General features: G+C 36.4%; 1 protein-coding gene across 7 annotated transcripts in view; it reads left to right on the top strand.

The window, feature by feature from the left end:
* The window catches only part of GRM7 (glutamate metabotropic receptor 7), an 880,365-nt gene that overhangs the window by 447,081 nt on the left and 412,127 nt on the right, over positions 1 to 21,157 (top strand). For all 7 annotated transcript variants that reach the window (XR_005795667.1, XR_005795668.1, XR_005795670.1 and 4 more), the window contains exon 4: positions 7,025 to 7,179. Coding sequence is in view for 3 of the 7 variants with exons in the window: in XM_040492101.1 (XP_040348035.1) it covers positions 7,025 to 7,179 (155 nt within the window). In the remaining 4 variants the exon portion in view is untranslated. The remainder of the gene's footprint in view (positions 1 to 7,024; positions 7,180 to 21,157) is intronic.

Genomic DNA, 21,157 nt, shown 5'->3' with positions numbered 1-21,157 from the left:
TGAATATAAGTACCTGTCTATCCAGTCTTTCTAATAGCTGTGCAGAATTTCATCTTATACCCATACTATAATTTGTTTAAATGCTGCCTTATTGATTGACATTTGCAGACTTTTGTAATTATAAATAATGCTGCAATAAACTTCCTTTTCCACATCTGTGCATGCAAATATAAATATGCCAATACAGATTATTAATATATGCATTTTATGCAATAGATAGATATGTAGTAATATAACACAAATATATAAATGCAGTTATATTATGTATTTATCTTATAAGTGTTTTTTTTAATATTTTATTTTTGAGAGACAGAGAGAGAGACAGAGTACAAGTGGGGGGAGGGGCAGAGAGAAAGACACAGAATCCATGAAGCAGGCTCCAGGCTCTGAGCTGTCAGCACAGAGCCTGACGTGGGGCTCAAACACATGAACCACGAGATCATGACCTGAGCCGAAGTCGGATGCTTAACCGACTGAGCCACTCAGGCACCCCTATCTTATAAGTGTTTTCAACATAAATGCCTAGAAAAGAAGTTTCCAGGACAAAGATGTATTCCAATATGAATGTTGTTTTCCAAAGAGATTGTGCTGGTGTATATCTCCACTGGTGTGAAAGAACTGGATGGAATTATTTAGTCTCTGTCTTAGAATTCAAAATACACCATTTAATTTGAAGGTGAGTATCTTTTATTCAGAGTGAGGTTTAAGGGCTCAGCACATCACTGCATCCTGCTTGGATTACTGCACTGTCATCATTGTCAGCCTTCCGATTTTGTGCCTCTCCCCTCCACACACACCCTAAATGTTGTTTCTGAATCCATCTATCACTTTCCCAGTATTAAGCTCTGACCTAGGGTGTCAGGATTATTAAATGCCAAGCATAGTAAACCTGAAATTGAGATCCCTGAGGTATTTTGCAACTAATGAGCACTGTGTCACCTTGGGAAGTCTCCCCACTGTCACTCACCCCCATCCTGCTTCCCAATTTCTGAGGCCTCAGTTCTCCCATCAATAAAATGAAAATCCTTTTAAGCTCTTTTTCTGTTTATCCAGCCTCGTCCCACCTTTCTAGTCTTATTTCATTCCCTGCTCCTTCATGTTTTGTGTTTCCTCACTCCCTGGTCTTGGTGTGTTCCCTTCTACCTGCCTAGAATGGTTTTTTTTTCCTTCCTCATTTTCTCATTCCAGTGCCATCTCTAGTGTGGCTTTCTGAGGGAAGATGTCTCTGAATGATGCACCTTTCGCAAATTCTTCATAGTTTATGTCACTAATGTTATTTTGCATTGCTTGATCATTTGTTTAGTGTCCATCTTCTCCACTAGTCTGTAAGCACTGTAGAGGCAGAGGTGATACCTCTTTGGACTTCCTTCTGTACTTTAGTCCCTCACATGGTGTTTGGTAGATAGTAAATGCTCAAGAAATGGTACCAAATAAATGAATGAGTGAACTCACTATGCTAATGCACACTCTTTATTAATTTAAAGATAAGCTTCTCTATGTGAACTTCACAATGCTTTAAAATGTGGTCCTAATTTAACATTTAGACCTCATCCCCACTCATCCACTTCTATACCCAAAATGCATGGCTCTGGTCCTCTAGCAGTTCTAATGGCTTCTCCCCATGGTGTTTTGGGTTTTTTTGTCTGTTTCTTCCTTCCTTCCTTCCTTCCTTTGATGGTGTTTTTTGTTTCTCTCCTTCTCTACCTGTTGAAATTGTCCATTTTTAAAGTCTGTCTCAAATATGCCCTTCTCCACGAAACTATTTCTGGCCATCCCTTAAATGTATTACTTCTCTTCTTACAAAATTCTAATATGTTGCTCCTAGGCCATTTTCTTCTACACTTTGTGTGGTAGTTACTTGAAAGATTTTGTTTTCATAATATTACTCTTTTGTTTTGTTTTTGCTTATTTCTCTCATCTCTATTGATCTCCTTAATTGTCTCATAAATATTTTTCATACATCATTTTACACATTTTCAAAGTATTGATAAGGTGTGGCTTTGTGTTTATTTCTAAATACATGGTATATGTCATGCAAAAATTACTGCAAATAGCTTTGGTGACTAATTCATCATAATACTCTTGACTTGTAGATAATGTGTGGTTTTAATTTGGGCTGTAAAAATGCATACAATCCACTCAATAATTATCGGGGCGCCTAGGTGGCACAGTTGGTTGAGCGTCTGACTTCAGCCAGGTCACGATCTCGCGGTCCGTGGGTTCCAGCCCCGCGTCAGGCTCTGGGCTGATGGCTCAGAGCCTGGAGCCTGTTTCCGATTCTGTGTATCCCTCTCTCTCTGCCCCTCCCCCGTTCATGCTCTGTCTCTCTCTGTCCCAAAAATAAATAAACGTTGAAAAATAAAAATAAAAAAAATAATAATTATGCTCGTTCTTTTTGTTATGGGGTTTGTGTGCTGAATATTATTGTATACTGTGATCCATAGCAGTGATAGCAGAAATAGTTCTTGAACGCAGTAATAAAATTTAAGTGCATTTATGTTTCTTCTAAAACATGATCTCAAATATAGTAATGTCTGAAGAGTACTGTTAACTCACAATATTATGTTATTTCTTTTTTCAGAAGATTTACACTGTAAATGGGAAATTTTGAGATTTCTTAGAACATTAACTTCAAATACTTTGTTAGAGAATAGCAGTGAGAAGATAGTAATATCTAGATTTTAAAGCTAAGACAAATGCTCAGTAAGTCAAGGCCACTGATAATTTGAATTTTAGACAATAGTGGATCCTTTTACTGAAACACTTTTTTTTTCTGATTATAAAAGTAATACATAACTATTGTACATCCAGTGAAAAAATGGTAAAGTTTTTTGTTGTTGTTGCTCTTTATTAAAAGGAATCTTTAAGTTTACTTTGCCCTGATTATCTAGAAAAGATTAAGGTTAGAGAAACTAATCACAAGCAATGATTTTAAATAATCTCTATAAAATGTGAAATCCCAATAATAAGAGATAGAATAAAATTCTGGTTTAATGTTTACCATCACTTGTTCCCAAACATACAGATTTTCCCCAAAAGAATTTCTCACGTTTTATCTTCCACTGTTTGTAATTCACATTTCACTTAACCATAAGTATTTTTAAATAGTTTACTCTTAGTTTTCTTAATAAATAAGCTCACAGTTTTACATTTATATTAAAGTGAACATCTACTTTTTGCATTTTTTTAGTTTTGTCTTTTCTTCCTTGTTTTACTTGGCTTCTGCCCACCTTTGCATTTGCACTGTCTTCAATCTCAGCAACACCTTCTCAGTGGACTGTTAGGTTAACAATATGTTTTTAGCAGTATCCTTATTTTTCTGTGCTCTCAGATGACCCTGTACTTCTAACTATGTATATATATACATACACTGGCAAAGTTTAGCCAGCTTTTATTATATACGACTTGAATAACCTATTGCAGTTTTTATTCATTGATTTTTCTTTTTTAACAAGTGCTTGTGGAAAGCTAAGTATATTCACTTTTTTTTCTAACGAAGCATATTCTTAATTACTTTTTAATCCATCCTTTGGATGCACTCTTGTTTGTTTAGACAGTCCCCTATTGCTCTACCTTTAGGTTGTCTGCAGTAACGAACATACATTTTTGACAGCGTTTTTGACATTTCCTTTGCATAGATTAGTAGAAATAGTATCTCTAGGTCAAGAGTACAAATGATTGATTGTGTTTATTTTTATTAAAATGAAAAACACCTATAAAAATTAAAATATAAGTGAAACACTTTGATACAAACAGCAGTGTCCAGTCCCTTCAGACTCTCTGGTTAAGCTCTTTTTGAGCAGTTATTTTAATTCTTTCAGCTATTTCTTCCTGTCTTATCTGCATAATGTGCCAATAACACAATTTTGGAATTATTAAGTTTGAATATTATCTATTAATTCCTCTTATGTTAGGTAGAATTTGGCTCACTTGTACCCTCCCTATTCTTTCAATGTTATCCTATAAGGTTTTCATTTAACAGAAACGAGTACGTGCTTTATTATGATTATATAAATATTATATACCACAGCATCAGATCTTTTTTCTATGATATGATTTTTTTGGGCAAAAGGTTTAGTTTTTCAAAGCATTCATATGATGATTTTTTACTTGCTTTTTCTTACTAATGTCCTACGTCTCACATCTGTTTCCATATATTCATGTGAAAGATAATCCATGAGTTCCATTTTTTTTTCCTGGACACTTACCTTCTCAAATATCCATCTTCCTGTTTTATTCTGGACCAATCTATATCATGGTAAGAAATTTTTCCCTGTCACTCATTTATGTTTATGGTTTCTTTCCTCATTTTGCTGTAGCATGCTCTTCAAAACTTTCTAGTAAAGGCTAAATTCAAGGAAAACATTTTGTGTTGCATGCCTAAAAAATGTTCTCATTCTCCATATTTACTTAGTAGTTGGAACAGTTAGGCATAGCTTCATGTTTGTTTGTTTGTTTGTTTAAGTGTTTATTTTTAAGAGCATGCAAGCTGGGGAGAGGCAGAGACAGGGGGACAGAGGATCTGAAGCAGGCTCTGAAGTGGGCTCAGAGCTGACAGTCTTGACAGCAGTAAGCTCGATGTGGGGCTCAAACTCATGAACCCCAAGATCGTGATCTGAGCTAAAGTTGGATTCTCAACTGTCCGAGCCATCCAGGTGGCTTCAGACTTATTTTTAATTACATGATACCTGGCACATAAATGATTTTCAGCCAATAGCTATGGTGGCTAATGAGTTGTAGGACTTGTAACTTGCAGGGAGTTTGAGGTTCTAATTTTGGATGGAAAAGTCTGTAAGTTCTAGAGGACATATATGCTAATTCTGTTAGTACTGGGATTCTTTGTGTGTTAAATATTAGAATTCCAGATTATAAAATTTTTTTTTTTCTCAGAATTTGGAAGGCATTGCTCCACTATCCATCATCTTTTGTTTGCTTGGTTTTTGTTTGTTTGATTGTTTTTGCTATTAAGGGGTTGGTGATATTCTGCTTCTTATTTTTCTCCCTGTGTCCTGATCTTCTTTTGGAAGCTTTTAGGATATTTTAATTTTTTTTCCCAGAAATCTTAAATTGTGTGACATGCTTGATTTTTCCCCATTATTTTGCTGAGTGAATCTTTTAAATTTGGAAATTCATATTATCAATTTCTTGGTCTCTTCTTCATTAAAAATATATTGTTACAAAATTCACTCTGTTGTCTCTGTATATTTGTTCTGGAAGTTTTATTAGCTGAATATATGTGTCCCTAGATTCATTCTTTAAGACTCTTATATTTTCTGAAATGTGTTCTACCTTTTTGTTGTTGTTTTGCTTTCTGGATAATTTTCTTCACTCTTTTTTTTTCTCTTCTAACATATTTCATATTTTAATAACTAAGAGCTATTTCCCATTGTTTGTTTCTATTTTCTATGTTATCTCGTTCTTGATTACAGAAGATATGATAATTCTTATTTAAATATATTTGTTTTTGTTCTTTTCTATATGTTTCTCTGCCCCACTATACATCAGTTTCCTTTTTGTGTTAACTTATTTGGTTTCTAGTTTACATTGGAGATTTTCTGCAATTACAGGTGATTTCTGGAAGTTCCCATTTGAGAGAAAGACCAAAGAGTTCTTGATACATGGACAGTGCATATCACCTAAAAGGGCTCTCAGTGGTCTGGTTAGACATCCAAGTTGCCATTCCATTAGAGGGTCTCTCTATGGCAGTATATAGAATTATTCTTCTAGGGTGGTCCAGATTTTTTGAGAAAAGCTGTTTTCTCCCGGGGGAAACACTCTCTTAGTTTTCAGCATTCTGTAGGCAGAAGTGTAAATTTCCCAGAGAGTCTTACCATTTTAATACTTAGTGATAAATTTAACTTATAATTAACAGGTTTAATTCAACATTTCTCATTCACAACTTTCTGGTATTTGGATGTTTACAATATCAGAACCTATTCCTTATAGTTTTAATAGAAAATTACCATTCCATTTTCTGCCAAGAAGAAAAAGAATTTGGCCATGTACCTATGTGACAAAGTACCTCCAAGTCTTGAGAAACAAACAAATCATTTCTCCTGTGGTATGACCCACCAGAGGACTCTTAGTTGTAGCTTCCTCTGTTCTACAAATGCAATCACCTTATCCACCTCTTCTTTCTTCCAAAAATATATTATAACTGTACCATGATTGATTACTTTTCATTTTGTTTTATTTGCCTTGTTGCCCTTGATATCTATATCTATATCTATATCTATATCTATATCTATATCTATATCTATATAAATTTTAAATGTTTATTTTTGAGAGAGATACAGAGACACAGCACAAGCAGGGGAGGGGCAGAGAGAGAGAGGGAGACACAGAATCCGAAACAGACTCAGGCTCTGACCTTTCAACACAGAGCCCGACACGGGGCTTGGACTCAGGAACGGCGAGACCATGACCTGAGCTGAGACACTTAACTGACTGAGCCACTCAAGTGCCCCATTTATATAGTATTTTTATTTATAAAACTGGGCTGTAAAATTTTCAAGTATGGCATACTTGTTCATTTCAATGAATAATTTAAGACCCTTAATTTAGATTGACATGGTGCTTTCCAGAAATTATATAGACCACCAGCAGTGAATGCAAACTCTCATTTCTCCAGCCCCATGCCCAGATTCACAAAACAAAACAAATCTTTTGGTCAACATGAAAAGCAAGTGTGATATCTTACCCTATTTTACATTTCCCTCCTTTCTAATGTATATGAATATGTATCTCCAGCTTACGGGTTATTTATATTTCTCCTGTTGTCATTTGTCTTTTACTGTTTCTTTCCTATTTTCTTCAAGCTGTTATGACCATTTTTCTTAGTGATTTATAAAATTTCTTTATATATGCAGGGATATAAATCCTTTGACATACTTCTTTTTTGCCATTGATTACTTACTTTTTGAGAACTGGTAGCTTGCTTTCCTTCTGCTTGATTCCTAATTGATATATATACGTTCAGCAGCTGTTCCTTATCATTAATATAACTTTTTCTGTTTTTTCACAGGCAGATCCTTGCAGCAGCCAAAAGAGCTGACCAAGTAGGCCATTTTCTTTGGGTGGGATCAGACAGCTGGGGTTCCAAAATAAACCCACTGCACCAGCATGAAGATATTGCAGAAGGAGCCATCACCATTCAGCCCAAGCGAGCAACAGTCGAAGGTATGGGTTTTAACCATTGTAAAATATGCTAAGAGACTGGTTTGTGCCATGCAGGATGGCTCATTCAGGCGTCTCTTTGAGGATTTGGTATTTTTACATAATGTATGCAGTGTAATTTCAAACTTGTAGCCATGAAGTGCACATTAGGCCATATATCTCGTCTGTTCTTTTCATCGATAGTTCTCTTTTGAAGAGATCATGTGTTTTTATAATATCAAAATTCTTATTTTTTTTTATTGTGGCACCAGAGCTTTCTGAGAGAAGAGCATCACCATTAATAAGTGAAATAATAACACAATCCAAGTGTACATAAGTGAACTGAATTTTTCTGAAAGAATATTTTCCCTTTGCAATGTATCCATTACTTCTACAGCAGAATAACTCTGGGGATTCTTTTCTTTGTTACTTTGTGGAGTGTCTTCCAGCCCCCAGGATCTCACTGCATATCACCTCTCTCAGGCACCAACATCACCTTGCCTTCATGGGTCTCTTTTTTTCTCACTCTCTTTCTCTTGCCTTCCTAAATCATTGCCTCTTTCTTTTCCTTTGCCTTCCTTGCTGCTACAAAGAGTCTTCAAGAGGAAGAATGAGGAGAGGGTGTTTATTGGTATCCTTCTGATCTAACAGAAGTTGCTGATTACTATTTATGTTCTACTTTAATTTGAAAAGAAAAGTTATTTTGAAAAGAAGATACTGTGAAGAAAAGGAACTCCTCCACTGGTATCCTGCTTTGTGTTTCTTTTCCGGTGGACCGTGTCTCCAAAGATTCCCTAAAACATGCTTGCTTTGCACGTTAAAAAAGCCTCTATCCTCTCATTCAAAAAGGGATCAAATATTTGCATTTCTTTCTATTCTGTCTCCACTCCAGTATAATTAATTATTCTCCCCAGAAGACTGCATGGTCTATGGAGACCTTTTTAAACAAGCCAGGTTGTGGTTCAGTCACTGTTGCCTTTCTGTGTTATCTGGGGGAGATAAAGATCCCATGAGTCACCCATGTGTTCATTGGGAGGCTTTGAATTCATTTCATTCCCCAGTACGTGTCCTGAGAAGATTGCTTATCTTACAACACAGACCAATGCATTTGCAGATGGGTTGCAAAAATAAAAGATAACATTTTAACTATCTCTACTCCTTTTCACTAAAAATTTTGAGTATCCACCATATGTCTTGCTCTGTTTTGAAAGTTGAAAAACAAGATGAGGACAAAATCCTTACTTTCAAGGCATACAGAGCTGAGAGAAGGTGTCAAAAATAGCCATTGACTGAGTAACATGAGAAACACTGTAAATGCAATATGGAATCGATACCACAGGGTACAAAGGAGATACTGTGGAAGTTTCTCTGAGTGGTGGTGTTGCAGTTGGGGATACTCCTGAGAGGAGCTAAAGTCATGACTTGAAATGTATCAGGCAGGTGAGGAGAAGAACACCATCCACCCCCAACCCAGGGACAGAAACAGAAGAGTGAAGGAGCAGGGCATGCTGGAATAACAGTAAATAATTCATTCTACAGCACAACGCTGAAATCCTGAAATCCTTATGGTTCTTTAAAAATGTTCCCACTTACAGGGCATTGGGACAACTCTTTTCTCTCCTAGAGTTCCAGTCACTGCACTATTGGCCTAATTAACTCCTAATTCTGTCCTTTAGGACTTTGCTCAGACATTAATTTTCCTTGGAAGCTACATGTGACCATTCCACCTCAGCCAGGTTTGGGTTAGACACCCTTCTGTGGCATCCTTCATGACCCCTACCATTGTAGCATCTCTTTACTTGTCTCTGTCTAGAAACATATCTGTTATGTATGCCCTGCATTGTGTCCCCAGCACCAGTACCCCTTGGCCTGTATATTGAAGATACTCAAACAGATTTTTAAGTGTTTGGATGCTGAGATGGGTGGAGGAATCACAGACCACCTGACATCCTGCCATAAAATATGGCAGGGAAACGGGCCAGAGTTGGATTATGAAGGGTCTTGAAATTATGCTAAGGAAAGTGTTCTTTATTCTAAAAGTCTGGGCAGTGTTTGGAAAGTAGAATGTGATCAAAGGTGGTTAGAATGTTCACTCAGGTGATGTTATGGAGAAGTGAAGTGTAAGAGTCAGGTGAGAATGAAAGCAAGTAAGGAATGAGTGAGGTCCTTTCTTCCTTGGCTGTAGATGCCTCATGACATGGATGCCTATACTCCATGGTTACTAGCTCCAGTTTCATGATATTTAGGGAAATTATTAAGTATCTTGAAGTTTTTATCAATTCTTGAAAAAAAATTTCCCGCTGTGTATTTAGGGATACACAAAGTTCTCTTTTTTTGGTTGGGGAGAGGGGTGATACGCAAAGCTCTTAAATCAAACACAAAACAACATTCTAGATCTGAAAAAAACATATTTATATCTACATTTGTATCTATATCAATGTCTATATCTATACCTATGCCATTTATATCTATAGCTCTCTTTTGGGGAGGGGTTGTTCCAAACAATGAATTGAGAGAGAGATATTGTTAAAATTGGAACACGGTAGGGCAGCAACTCTTTATACAAAACTCTCTGCTCCTAACCAGATAAAAATGAGGATTCTCTCTCTCTCTCTCTCTCTCTCTCTCTCTCTCTCTCTCTCTTTGGCTGCTGTGTGTGGCTTATGTCTAGCCATATTGTCTATGTGCATTGCTACAAAGAACAGACTAGAGTTGCTCACTTAGAAGATGAGACATCAAGATTGTCACTGTGCATTTATAGTGACACACTCCTAAAGAAGTGCAAAAAGAAATGCATTTGCTTGCACTAAGGTTTGTAAAGCAAGCTATGAAATATCCCAAATGAAACTAATAAAATGGAGAATATTCTGTATCAGCAAATAAGTTGTCCTCTCCTGTCTAATGTTTCTTTTTTCTTTTTGATAAATATCCCATATTGATTTCTACTGTCGTGGAACATCCTCCAAATATTTATAATACTCCTATATCCCTGTATCTTTGTGTTTTGTAATGTTGTATGTACAAATGCAAACAGGAAAAAGGCAATCAATAATCAACATGTTTCTTTTCTTTAGATTTATATTTTGAACATGTTCAGCAAAGATCTGAATTTTTGGCTGGTCTTTTCTCTATCTGCATGAATAATTAACAATAAATTGCTTTAGGCAAAATTGCTAGCAAGCACATGGCCTCTGTGAGAGTAGTGCTCATCTTCTTTTATCTTCTATCTGTATTTATTCTCCATTTATAGAAGAAAGGGCTTCTGTGTTTGCTAGCCAAGTGTGTTATTCTTCCCCCTTTCAATTTGATGTTGATAGGAATTGTGCCCGGGAAAGGTCGGCCATGGCCCTGATCGCTGCCCAACACTCACAGGATATCTGGAGAACGTCTCCACAACTTGGCAGCTCTCCTCCAGCTCCTGAGCCAAAACACTTCTGTAATTTTCAGTGTCTCTGAATTGTCTGATGAGCCAAGGGATCTCTGGCATTTTCCTCTTTTCTGTTGCCCCATTAACTAGGATTTTCTGTCATCCTTTCCAGCCCCCAACAAGTCCTCAGAGCAAAAAATGTCCATGTTGCTTTCAACTCTTTGCCCTACAAAGTGCTCTGCTTCTCTGAGAATAGGCTGTCCAAAGCAGCCTCTAATTATAGTCAACAGGGATTGTGGACCAGTATCTTTTCATCTCTGCTATAATCATTAACATTAGGGAGCTAGTGTAATGAAGGGTGGATTTTCAAAGCTAACTATAATGGCTCTGACTATTGGTGATGTTTTCAAATGTGTCTGTGGAACAGCTTGGTTCCTGAATTATATCTGAAATCTATGTAGGAGAGACAAAAAATGCTCTGGACCTGGCATAAAAAGTTGGTTATTTCATGCTTTTTTAATTCAAGACTGAAATGAATTCTTTATTTTTCCTAAAACTGGAGATCAAAGCTATGAAGAGCTAAACTAAAATATTTCTGGCTCCAATTTAGATGTGTCCTACTTTAGCCTTCCTTGATTACCTAGAATGTTCCACACATATCACAAGGTTTTGTAGGTGAATGGCAGAAAATGACAAGAAAGAAAACATTGCCTTAAACCACAGTGCTATTTCTGAGCAATGCATATGCCTTTTAGAGCTATAACTGGTTTAATAAGAGAGCAATGAGAGTTTTGCATGTTCAGTGTCATGACAATTGGTTCATTGAATCTTTTATAAATACTGGTAAACTCTAGCAGGGTATCAGGCACCAACCTAAACAGTGAGATATAGCAAGTGACAGTCTAGACCAGGTCCTTGCTCTCATTAGTTGCCTACTTAATTTAGAAGTGACAGGTGATTTAAAAAAAAAGTATAAACAAGAAAATATCATATTAGAATAATTTTACATTTTTCCCCTAAAAACCAGCTTGCAAATTATGGAGATACGAAGGAGGAAGAGAGACCAGGACACAATACAGGTCCAAACAAAGATTGGGAGAATGTGGGTGCAGGTCAGTGGCTCAAGCCTCTGTAGCCTACTCTAGATTCCTGGCTCATATCCATAACAGATTCTTTCAGTGCTTAAAATCCACCAAAGTTTCCCATTTCCCTATTTCTTACTTCTCTGGAAAATAACTTTTTCTTCAAGACAGATCAAATCATTAGTATTTTCAAAAGACTTCCTGCTTTTCTCAGAGTTAGTCTACCCTGCAAAAGCAAACTCATTGCTCCCAAGTCTAAAATGTGCTACATGCCCCCTTTCCTGAAAGCACCAAACACACCAGGCTCACCTGTAGCACTTACAACTAGAATCTGAACCTTAAGGGCGGTGCCTACCACTCATGGCTTCCTTGAGATTATCCATCTTGCACCTCTTGCATTCTTTGTATGTCTTGCCTTTTTTTCAAGTTTGGAGAGACTATCTGGGCAGCACTGGCCCTGTGGCTTAATTAGGTGACTTGCTGGAATGTTCCAAATACACAAGGGAAGCCTCAGCTCTGACTCCTCAGAAAGTAGGAAGGCACAGGTAAGGCTGTTTGCCTTAGACACTCCATGGGCACTTCCTTTCTGAACTGTACTGTTTCTACTCATAGAACAGACAGAGAGAGATGGTGAGCAGATCATGGGTGTGACAAGAATAGGTATGTGAAGAAAAACACCATCTCATTTTTTATCTTGTGTTGTTTAAATTAGACATTGTTGGCCTTGAGCAAGTGGTAAGAAATGTAAACAGAGAAATCTCAATTGAAAGTAACTAAGGAGAGCTGAGAACAATTCACTTTTTGTGTATAAAGTCCCAGGTCTGGGGCCATGCCTTTTCCTGTCTCATAGGATAGACAATTTCTTTCTCTTTACTTTATTTTTTTTAGGAAGATTTTTCTTTTTTTCTTTTTTTTTTAATATATTGAAATTTTTAGTTAACATACAGCCCAATATTGGCTTCAGAAGGAGAATTGAGTGATTCATCACTTACATACAACACCCAGTGCTCATCACAACAATGCCCTTCTTAACATCCATCACCCATTTAGCCCATCTCCCACCCACTTCACTCCATCAACCCTCTATTTGTTCTCTACTGTTAAGAGTCTCTTGTTGTTTGTTTCCCTCCCTTCTGTTCCCCCCTTCCCATATGTTCATCTGTTTTGTTTCTTAAATTATACATATGAGTGAATTAATATAGTATTTGTCTTTCTCTGATTGACTTATCTCACTTAGCACAATACATTGTAGCTGCATCCACATCATAGCAAATGGCAAGATTTTATTCTTTTTTGATGGCTGAGTAATATTCCTGTGTGTGTGTGTGTGTGTGTGTGTGTGTGTGTGTCAAACTACCAAAACAGAAAGAGAAAATTTGAACAGATTCATTATCAGCAAAGAAATTGAATCAGTAATCAGAAATCTCCCAAGATACAAGAGTCTTGGGCCAGATGGCTTCCCAGAGGATACATGCTTTCTTAATGGGCTTCGCTTAACTGACCACCAATAATTTCCTAACAAGTGAATATGTAAACCAAAAAGAATGTATCCATTCTGTTTGCATGATATGCTGTCTGATGTCCCCAGTACCCTGAACACTCCCCGTTAATAATCGGATCCCTAGTATGTCCCACCAGTTTAATTTTTAGCTCTCAGGAATAGCTATTTTTGATTCTAAATGTATTTACTGCAGTAATATGTATTACCATAATTATTTCATGTAATGAAAATCATATAAACCAATGAAGTGAGTGCAGAGAGAGTAAAAGAGAATGAGAGATGCTATTTCAAAGAAGATACATCTGAGTTCCTTGGAAAGATTTGATAAGTTTGTAACTGTTAGTTGTGGGCTAAATTTGGTGGAAATTTTTAAAGGAAATCATAAACACTAGAAACATACTGCACTTAACTACTGGTCAACTACCTTCAAGTTTTTATTTCACTTTAAAGACCACAAAACTGAATTTTATTATAGTTGATTTTTTTTCAAGATTATAACAGGGAGGCCAAATGGGTGATGTATATTTGGAAAAAATTTTCATGATCATACACCAGAAGATTGGCAAGTGAGTGTGTGTGTGTGTGTGTGTGTGTATGGATGGATTTTGAGTCAAAATATTTGATATATTTATGTATTTTTAATGATTCTTTGCCAAGATATAAATGTTTTATTAATTGACCTACCTTGGGTCTCAATAATATTTAACTATTATTTAATTATAAAGTTTCCAATATATTTACATTTGGGCTTTCCCTTTCCTAGGACTTAAGTTTTTCACCTGTAGGTGAAAATTTTCAACTCTATCATCCCCAAAGCGTCCTTCATTGTGAGAGTGATTATCTGTTATTTCTGCCTACCCTGCATCCATTCTCTACACTTGTTACAGCCCCCACATTCTCACCTGCAGAGCCCCACACTCTACTTACTGTCAGCTCATGTGACTCAGGTGACACTGATTCAAAACCTTGACTCAGAGATAAGGCGTGGAGTTCATATCACACCCCTGGCTCCCCATGTCTGGATCAGGACTTCGCATGTTTACCAACTATAGACTCCTGTTACTTGTATAAGATCCGTCAGAATGGGCTTCTGTAACTTACAACTCAAATGACTTAACAAATATGATTGCATATTAGGACAGTCTGATGCCAGGCCTTTTGTTAAATCTTGTATCTTCTCTGAGTTACATCCTTTCCAAGTGCTATTTACCTCACATGGATGTCCCTTTTGAATTATTCTCCCCTTCTTTATCCCTCTCTTGTGAAATCTATATATTCTTGTCTTATGAGACCATTAGTCTCATCAACCCTATGATGTTTTCCTTCCCTTGTCGCCTGAGCCTTATTCCTAATCCCATTATCTCAGCCATGCAGTGGCTATTCTGTTCATGAAGCATCTTCACATATAATCAGTTATTCTAAGTTATATATCGCAGAATGTTGATGAAGTCTAAGTGATGGCTTCAGATATTCCTGAGAAATACTGATGAACTATCAGATCGCTCTCCCAAAATCTAATTGTTTCAGAATTGAGCAGACCTGTGAGAGAGAATCCCTTCTAAAGGAAGAATGACAAAATTAGTCTGATCCAGTAAGAAAGTCTTAGTTGTCAAAAGAAAGAGACCAAGTTATTCTTCCCAGGCCAGAACCCATTGAATTCACACATGATTTCCATAGGGAACAGTCAGACTCTACAAAAAAAAAAAAAAAAAAAAAAAAAAGTCTCAGTTGGATAGACTAAGCTACACTGTGGTGACCAACTCTCAGTAACTAACACAACAACAAATAGTACTCACCCATGTGAAGTACTCTCTGACTCTAGGAGACATTGCAGGGTAGTTGGCCTCCATGTATTTGCTTAGCCTTCTAGGCTGTTTCTATCTTATGGCGTATCCATATCAATACATTCTGTGCTGTGTTGCCAAAAAGAAAGAGTGGCACATTCACAAACTATTCTTAAATGCCTTTATTTTGAAGGGATGTGCTTTATTGCAACCTTAACTTCTTTGGCCAAAGCAAGTCAAAACAAGTTCTCTCTTCAAGAGAAATTCTGCTGAATATTGCTGAAACTAATTCGTATCCATCTCAAGTTCCATTTTCCTAAAAACTTTGTCAGCCATTGGGACACTCATAGTAATACCTTGGAATGTCCTAACAGGAGTCCAACATATGGAGAGAATAGCATTCTCTGCTACTTTGCCCCAGACCTCTGAATAGCTTTGACACCATGTGCACTGCCTTGGCAGCAATGCAAAGCAGGGGATCCTGGTGTTACTGAAAAACATGATGCTTGGCAGAGCTCTGGAAGTTCCACTGAACCCAGAAGATATCCAAAGGAAAACAGTGACTCCTAGGAAATAGTAAGATATTTGACAGACTTGTTTGTGAGAATGTATGTGATACCCTTGAAGATAATGTGCATGAACCACATAGGAAAGTGTCAGTGGGGCTTGTGAGGGCCTAGATAATGTGACTCCATTTATTCCTGCAGTCTGTGAGGTTTGAGAAAATTCCAGTTACCTCCGAGAATGCAGATTTGTAATTTATGGCATATGCTCTTAACTCTTGAAACAACAGTCATTCTTTCACCCTTCTTTTTGGCCAGAAGGGTGGAAGCCTCCTCATTCTGTGAAGGTTTAAAATGCCAACTGTTCACTTACCCACGTCTCCCTGCATTTATGGGATGAGCAGGTGAAAACATTTTCTGAAGGAGGCTCTCAGAAATATTTTCCTCTCTCGAAAAAAAATGCATGCTACTATAGCAACTATCTAACTTATTTATTATCCAAATCCAGGACAAATTAGAAATAAAAGAGGTGATAAATTGCAATTGTCCCAGGCAAAGCAGAGTATGTGCCCATCCCTCTCACAAGGAGAAAAATCCCTGCCTTCCCTTTTTCTTGTGTTTGTCATGTTATTTTGTGAGGACAGGATACTTGTAATGATGGCAGTCCCCTTAATGAGAGAAGTGAATGACAACTGAGGAAAGCTAGGAGACAGATGGAAAACCTGGGTCCATAATGACTTAAATTGTTGAAACAATCCTGGAATTATTTACCTCAGGATTTCTTTTCATGTGAGAACAATTACCCTTTATCTTTAAGCCACTGTTAAGCTAGATATTTTGTTACATGCAGCCTAAGGTAATCTTAATCATGCATCTGTCTTATTCACTTCTGTAGACCCAGCATTTTCAAAAGGCCTGTAAAGGAAATGACGGTCATAAATATTTGTTGAATAAATAGATTTTATAAAATGATGCTTTTTAAAAACACATTATGTTTTTAGAGCAGTTTTAGGTTTACAGCAAAACCAAGAGGCAGGTACAGATATTTCCCACTTACTCTTGCCCCAACATATGTGTAGTCTACCCTATTATCGCTATCACTCAGCAAAGTGGCACATTTTTTTTCCAGTGATAAACCTACCTTGACCTAAAATAACCACCCAAAGTACATCATTTACCTTAGGCTTCACCCTTGGTGTTGTATATGCTGTGGGTTTGGAAAAATGTATAATGATATATATTTATCATAATAATATCATACAGAGTATTTTCACTGCCCTTAGTACCCTTTGTGTTCTGCCTATTAATCCCCCCCCCCCACACACACAAGCAACCACAGATCTTTTATTATCCCCATAGATTTTCCTTTTCTAGAATGTTTTATCACTGGAATAATAATACTAAGTAGACTTTTTAGATTGGATTATTTAAAATTTTTTTTTCAATGTTTTTATTTATTTATGGGACAGACAGAGACAGAGCATGAACGGGGGAGGGGCAGAGAGAGAGGGAGACACAGAATCGGAAACAGGCTGCAGGCTCCCAGCCATCAGCCCAGAGCCTGACGCGGGGCTCGAACTCACGGACGGTGAGATCGTGACCTGGCTGAAGTCGGACACTTAACCGACTGCGCCACCCAGGCACCCCTAGATTGGATTATTTAACTTAGTAATATGTATTTAAGGTTCATCCATGTATTTTCATGCCTTGGTAACTCATTTCTTTCTAGTGATGACTAATATTTTATTGTCTGGATGTACCACAGTTTATGTATCCATTCAACTACTGAAGAACATCTTGATTGCTTCTAAGGTTTGGCAGTTATGAATAAAGCTGCTATAAACATCCATGTGCAGGATTTTTGTGGACATGTTTCCAACTGCTTTGAGTAAATACTAAGAAGCTTAATTGTTGGAATGTATGGTAAGACTATGTTGTTTTGAAGAAACTGTGGAATTGTCTCACAAAGTGGCTATACCATTTTATATTCCCTCCAGCAATGAATGAGTGTTCCTGCTCTTCTTTGTCCCTCCCAGAATTTAGTGTTGTCAGTGTGCAAGAGTTTGGCTATTCTAATAGTGCTATCCCACTGTTGTTTTAATTTCAATTTCCCTGGTGATATATGATATGGAGCATCTTTTTGTGCACATATTTATGTCCATATATTTTATTTGGTGAGGTGTCTGTTAAGGTCTTTGGCCATTTTTTAAATCAGGTTCTTTGTTTTTTTTATTGATGAGTTTTAAGTGTTCCTTATATATTTTTGGTAAGAACTTTGTATCAGATTCATATTTTGCCAATATTTTCTTCTACTCGGTGGTTTGTCTTCCATTTCTCTAAATATTTTCTTTGCTAGAGCAGAGGTTTTTCATTTTAATGAAGTCCCGTTTATCAGTTGTTTCTTTCATGGATTGTTACTTTCATGTTGTATCTTAAAAGGCATCACCATACCTAAGGGCGTCTAGAATTTTTCCTATGATCTCTTCTAAGAGTTTCAAAGTTTTGTGTTTTACATTTGGGTCTTTGATCCATTTTGAGTTAGTTTTTGTGAAGGGTGTTAGTTTGTATCTAGATGTGATATTTTGCATGTAGATGTCCAATTGAACCATTTGTTGATGAGGCTATATTTGCTCCATTGTCTTGCTTTGCTCCTTTGTCAAAGATTATATTTATGACAGACTATTTCTGGGCTCTGTATTCTATTCATGATTTTTTGTCTATTATTTCACAGATACCATATTGTCTCAATTACTATAGCTTTATAGTAAGTCTTGAAGTTGGGTAGAGTCACTCTTCCAGGTTTTTTCTTCTCCTTCCATATTCTGCCAGGTATTCTAGGTCTTTTGCCTCCCCATATCAATTGTAGAATCAGTTTGTCAATATCCATAAAATAACTTGCTGGGATTTTTATTGGGAATGCATTATATTGGGATTGCATATCTATAGATCGCATTGGAAAGAACTGGCATCTTGACAATATTAAATCTTCCTATCTATGAATGTGGAATATCTCTCCATTGTTGTGGTTCTCTGATTTCATTTATCAGAGTTTTATAGTTTTATTCATACAGATCTCATACCTATTTTATAGATTTATACCTAGTTATTTTTGAGGCGCTAATATAAATGTTATTGTGTTTTTAATTTCAAATTTCACTTTTATATTTTTGTTTTAGAGGGAAGCAATTGATTTCTATATATTAACCTTTTATTCTGCAACTTTCTTATAAATGTTTACGAGTTCCAGGAGGTTTTTGTTATGGTGGTTGTTGATTCATTTGATTTTCTACATAGATGATCATGTTATCTGTGAAAGAGGACACTTTTATATTTTTCTTCACTATTTATATAACTTTTAATTCCTTTTCTAGCATAATTGAATCACCAAGGAATTCTAGTATGGTGTTGAAAATGAGTAGTGTGGGGGACAACCCTTGCTTTGTACCTTATTGTGGGGAAATTTTGAGTTTTTCAGCATTAAGTATGTTAGCTGTAGGGTTTTTTTTGTAAATATAATATCTTTTAAAATATATGTAGTCTGGGGGCGCCTGGGTGGCACAGTCGGTTAAGCGTCCGACTTCAGCCAGGTCACGATCTCCCGGTCCGTGAGTTCGAGCCCCGCGAAGGGCTCTGGGCTGACGGCTCAGAGCCTGGAGCCTGTTTCCAATTCTGTGTCTCCCTCTCTCTCTGCCCCTCGCCCGTTCATGCTCTGTCTCTCTCTGTCCCAAAAATAAATAAACGTTGAAAAAAAAATTTTAAATATATGTAGTCTGTAAGATAAGTCATGTCACTGTAGAGTAAAAGTTCAGATAGTCAAGAATGCTTGTTGCTTTCATTGTATATGCCTATATGTATCACCCTAAGTAATATTATCTTAAGTATTATTATTAAGTGAAGTCATTTCATAAGACTTTGTATAAGAATTATAAGTTATATGAAAATATCCAATGCCAGAATTACCCATGAAGGAAAAATGTAAACTAGAGAATGCTCTTAGACTTGTGAAATCAGAACAGCGTGTGTTTCATACAGGCAACAAAATTGTAAAACAAGGGGGAAGGATTTATTATTGCAAAGAAATACACTTCCATTTTGAAATTATAAATGTGTAAATGTTGACAACCTAATTTTAATTTTGATTGGAAAAAGCAGAATGTGAAAGTATATTAATAAACATGTTTTGGGGTCAAGGAAATATTATACCAATAATATTACTAAGGACTTCACTGGATTATCACTTTCTACACTATGGAGATTATTTCTTTAAATAAATAATGACTGTTATGTGATCTTTGCCCAACTGAGAACTGATTGTAATGTATTCTCAGGGTTATAGACTGTTCATCCAACTGTGTTACTACCAAATTTCCTCCCTGAGTTATCACTTATAGGAACTGTCACTTTATAAATGTACCTCTCTTTTTCTTTACCCGCTCCCAAATTACTTTTTATTTTATAGCATCATCACTAATGTTTCTTTATATTACATAACTGTAGTAGGATGTAGAAGAGACCATTTATTGTCAGTTAATGTTAACAAATCTTGACTGTCTGCTATATTGAAGGTATTAGTTAGGTACTGGTAGCCAGAAAAGAAAGATCCTTGCCCTCGTGGAGATTATGCACTCACAGAGGGGAACAGATAATAATTAACAGACATAATAAATAGGTAAATAAAAAATATTAGCAGGAAATAAATTATATAAGTTCTGTCTCTTCATTGATATTCTCATTTTGTCCATTCATCATTCTCCTGCTTTTGTTTAGTTCTTTGTCCACGGTTTCCTTAGCTCTTTGAGTATTTTTAAGACAATTGACTTAAAATCCTTTTCTAGTAAGTTAAAAATGTCTAGGCTTCCTAAAGCATAGTTTCTGTCCTTTTTTTCTTTGAATGGTCTATAATTTACTATTTATTTGTAACTTTGTGATTTTGTTGTTGTTGTTCAGAACTGAAAATTTGAATATTATAATGTGATAACTCTGATCATCAGATTCTAAATCTTTTCTATGGTTTGATATTATTCATTATGGAAGGCTGCAGCTGTTGGTTTGCTTCATGAATTTTCCAAACATGAAGACTGTATTCCTTGTCATGTGTGGTCAGTAAAGTGCCTGCTCTATTACCTTGTATTCAGCTAGTGTTTTCGCAGAGTTCTTTGAATGCCAGGGGATAAAAAACAAACAAACAAAAAAACAAAAAAAAATGCCTTTCATGGTAAATTAGTTTGTTTGGGCTCTCATAGAAAAGCCCTGCAAAATAGATGGCTTAAGCTGGAGCAATTTATTGTCTCACAGTTCTAGCGGCTAGAAGTCCAAGATCATGGTTTTGGCAGGGTTGTTTCTTTTCAGAGGTATGAAAGAAATCTGTTTCATGCCCCTTTTGTAGTTTCTGATAATTTGCTGAGAAAGCAAGCATTCCTAGGCTTGCTTTTATTTTTCACATGTTTTCCCTGTTTGTCTCCCTGTCCCACTTTTCCTTTTGTATAAGGACAGTGGTAATATTGGACTATGGTTTACCCTAAAGACCTCATCTTAACTAATTATATCTGTAGTGGTCTTATTTTCAAATAAGGGTATCTGTGAGTTACTGGTTATGAACTCACCAAATAAATTTTGACAGGATCCTATTAAAACATACCACCCAGTCTTGTGGGTTGGCTCTGTTCTGGGGAAATACTTCAAGGCTTAACCAAGCCATGTATAATTCTGCCTTAACATTTTCTTTCTTTCTTTCTTTCTTTCTTTCTTTCTTTCTTTCTTTCTTT

Source organism: Herpailurus yagouaroundi, unplaced genomic scaffold (assembly GCF_014898765.1).
Source record: "Herpailurus yagouaroundi ecotype Mexico unplaced genomic scaffold, PumYag 183, whole genome shotgun sequence".
In the NCBI taxonomy this organism is placed as follows: domain Eukaryota; kingdom Metazoa; phylum Chordata; class Mammalia; order Carnivora; family Felidae; genus Herpailurus; species Herpailurus yagouaroundi.
This window is presented reverse-complemented; position numbering and strand designations above follow the sequence as displayed.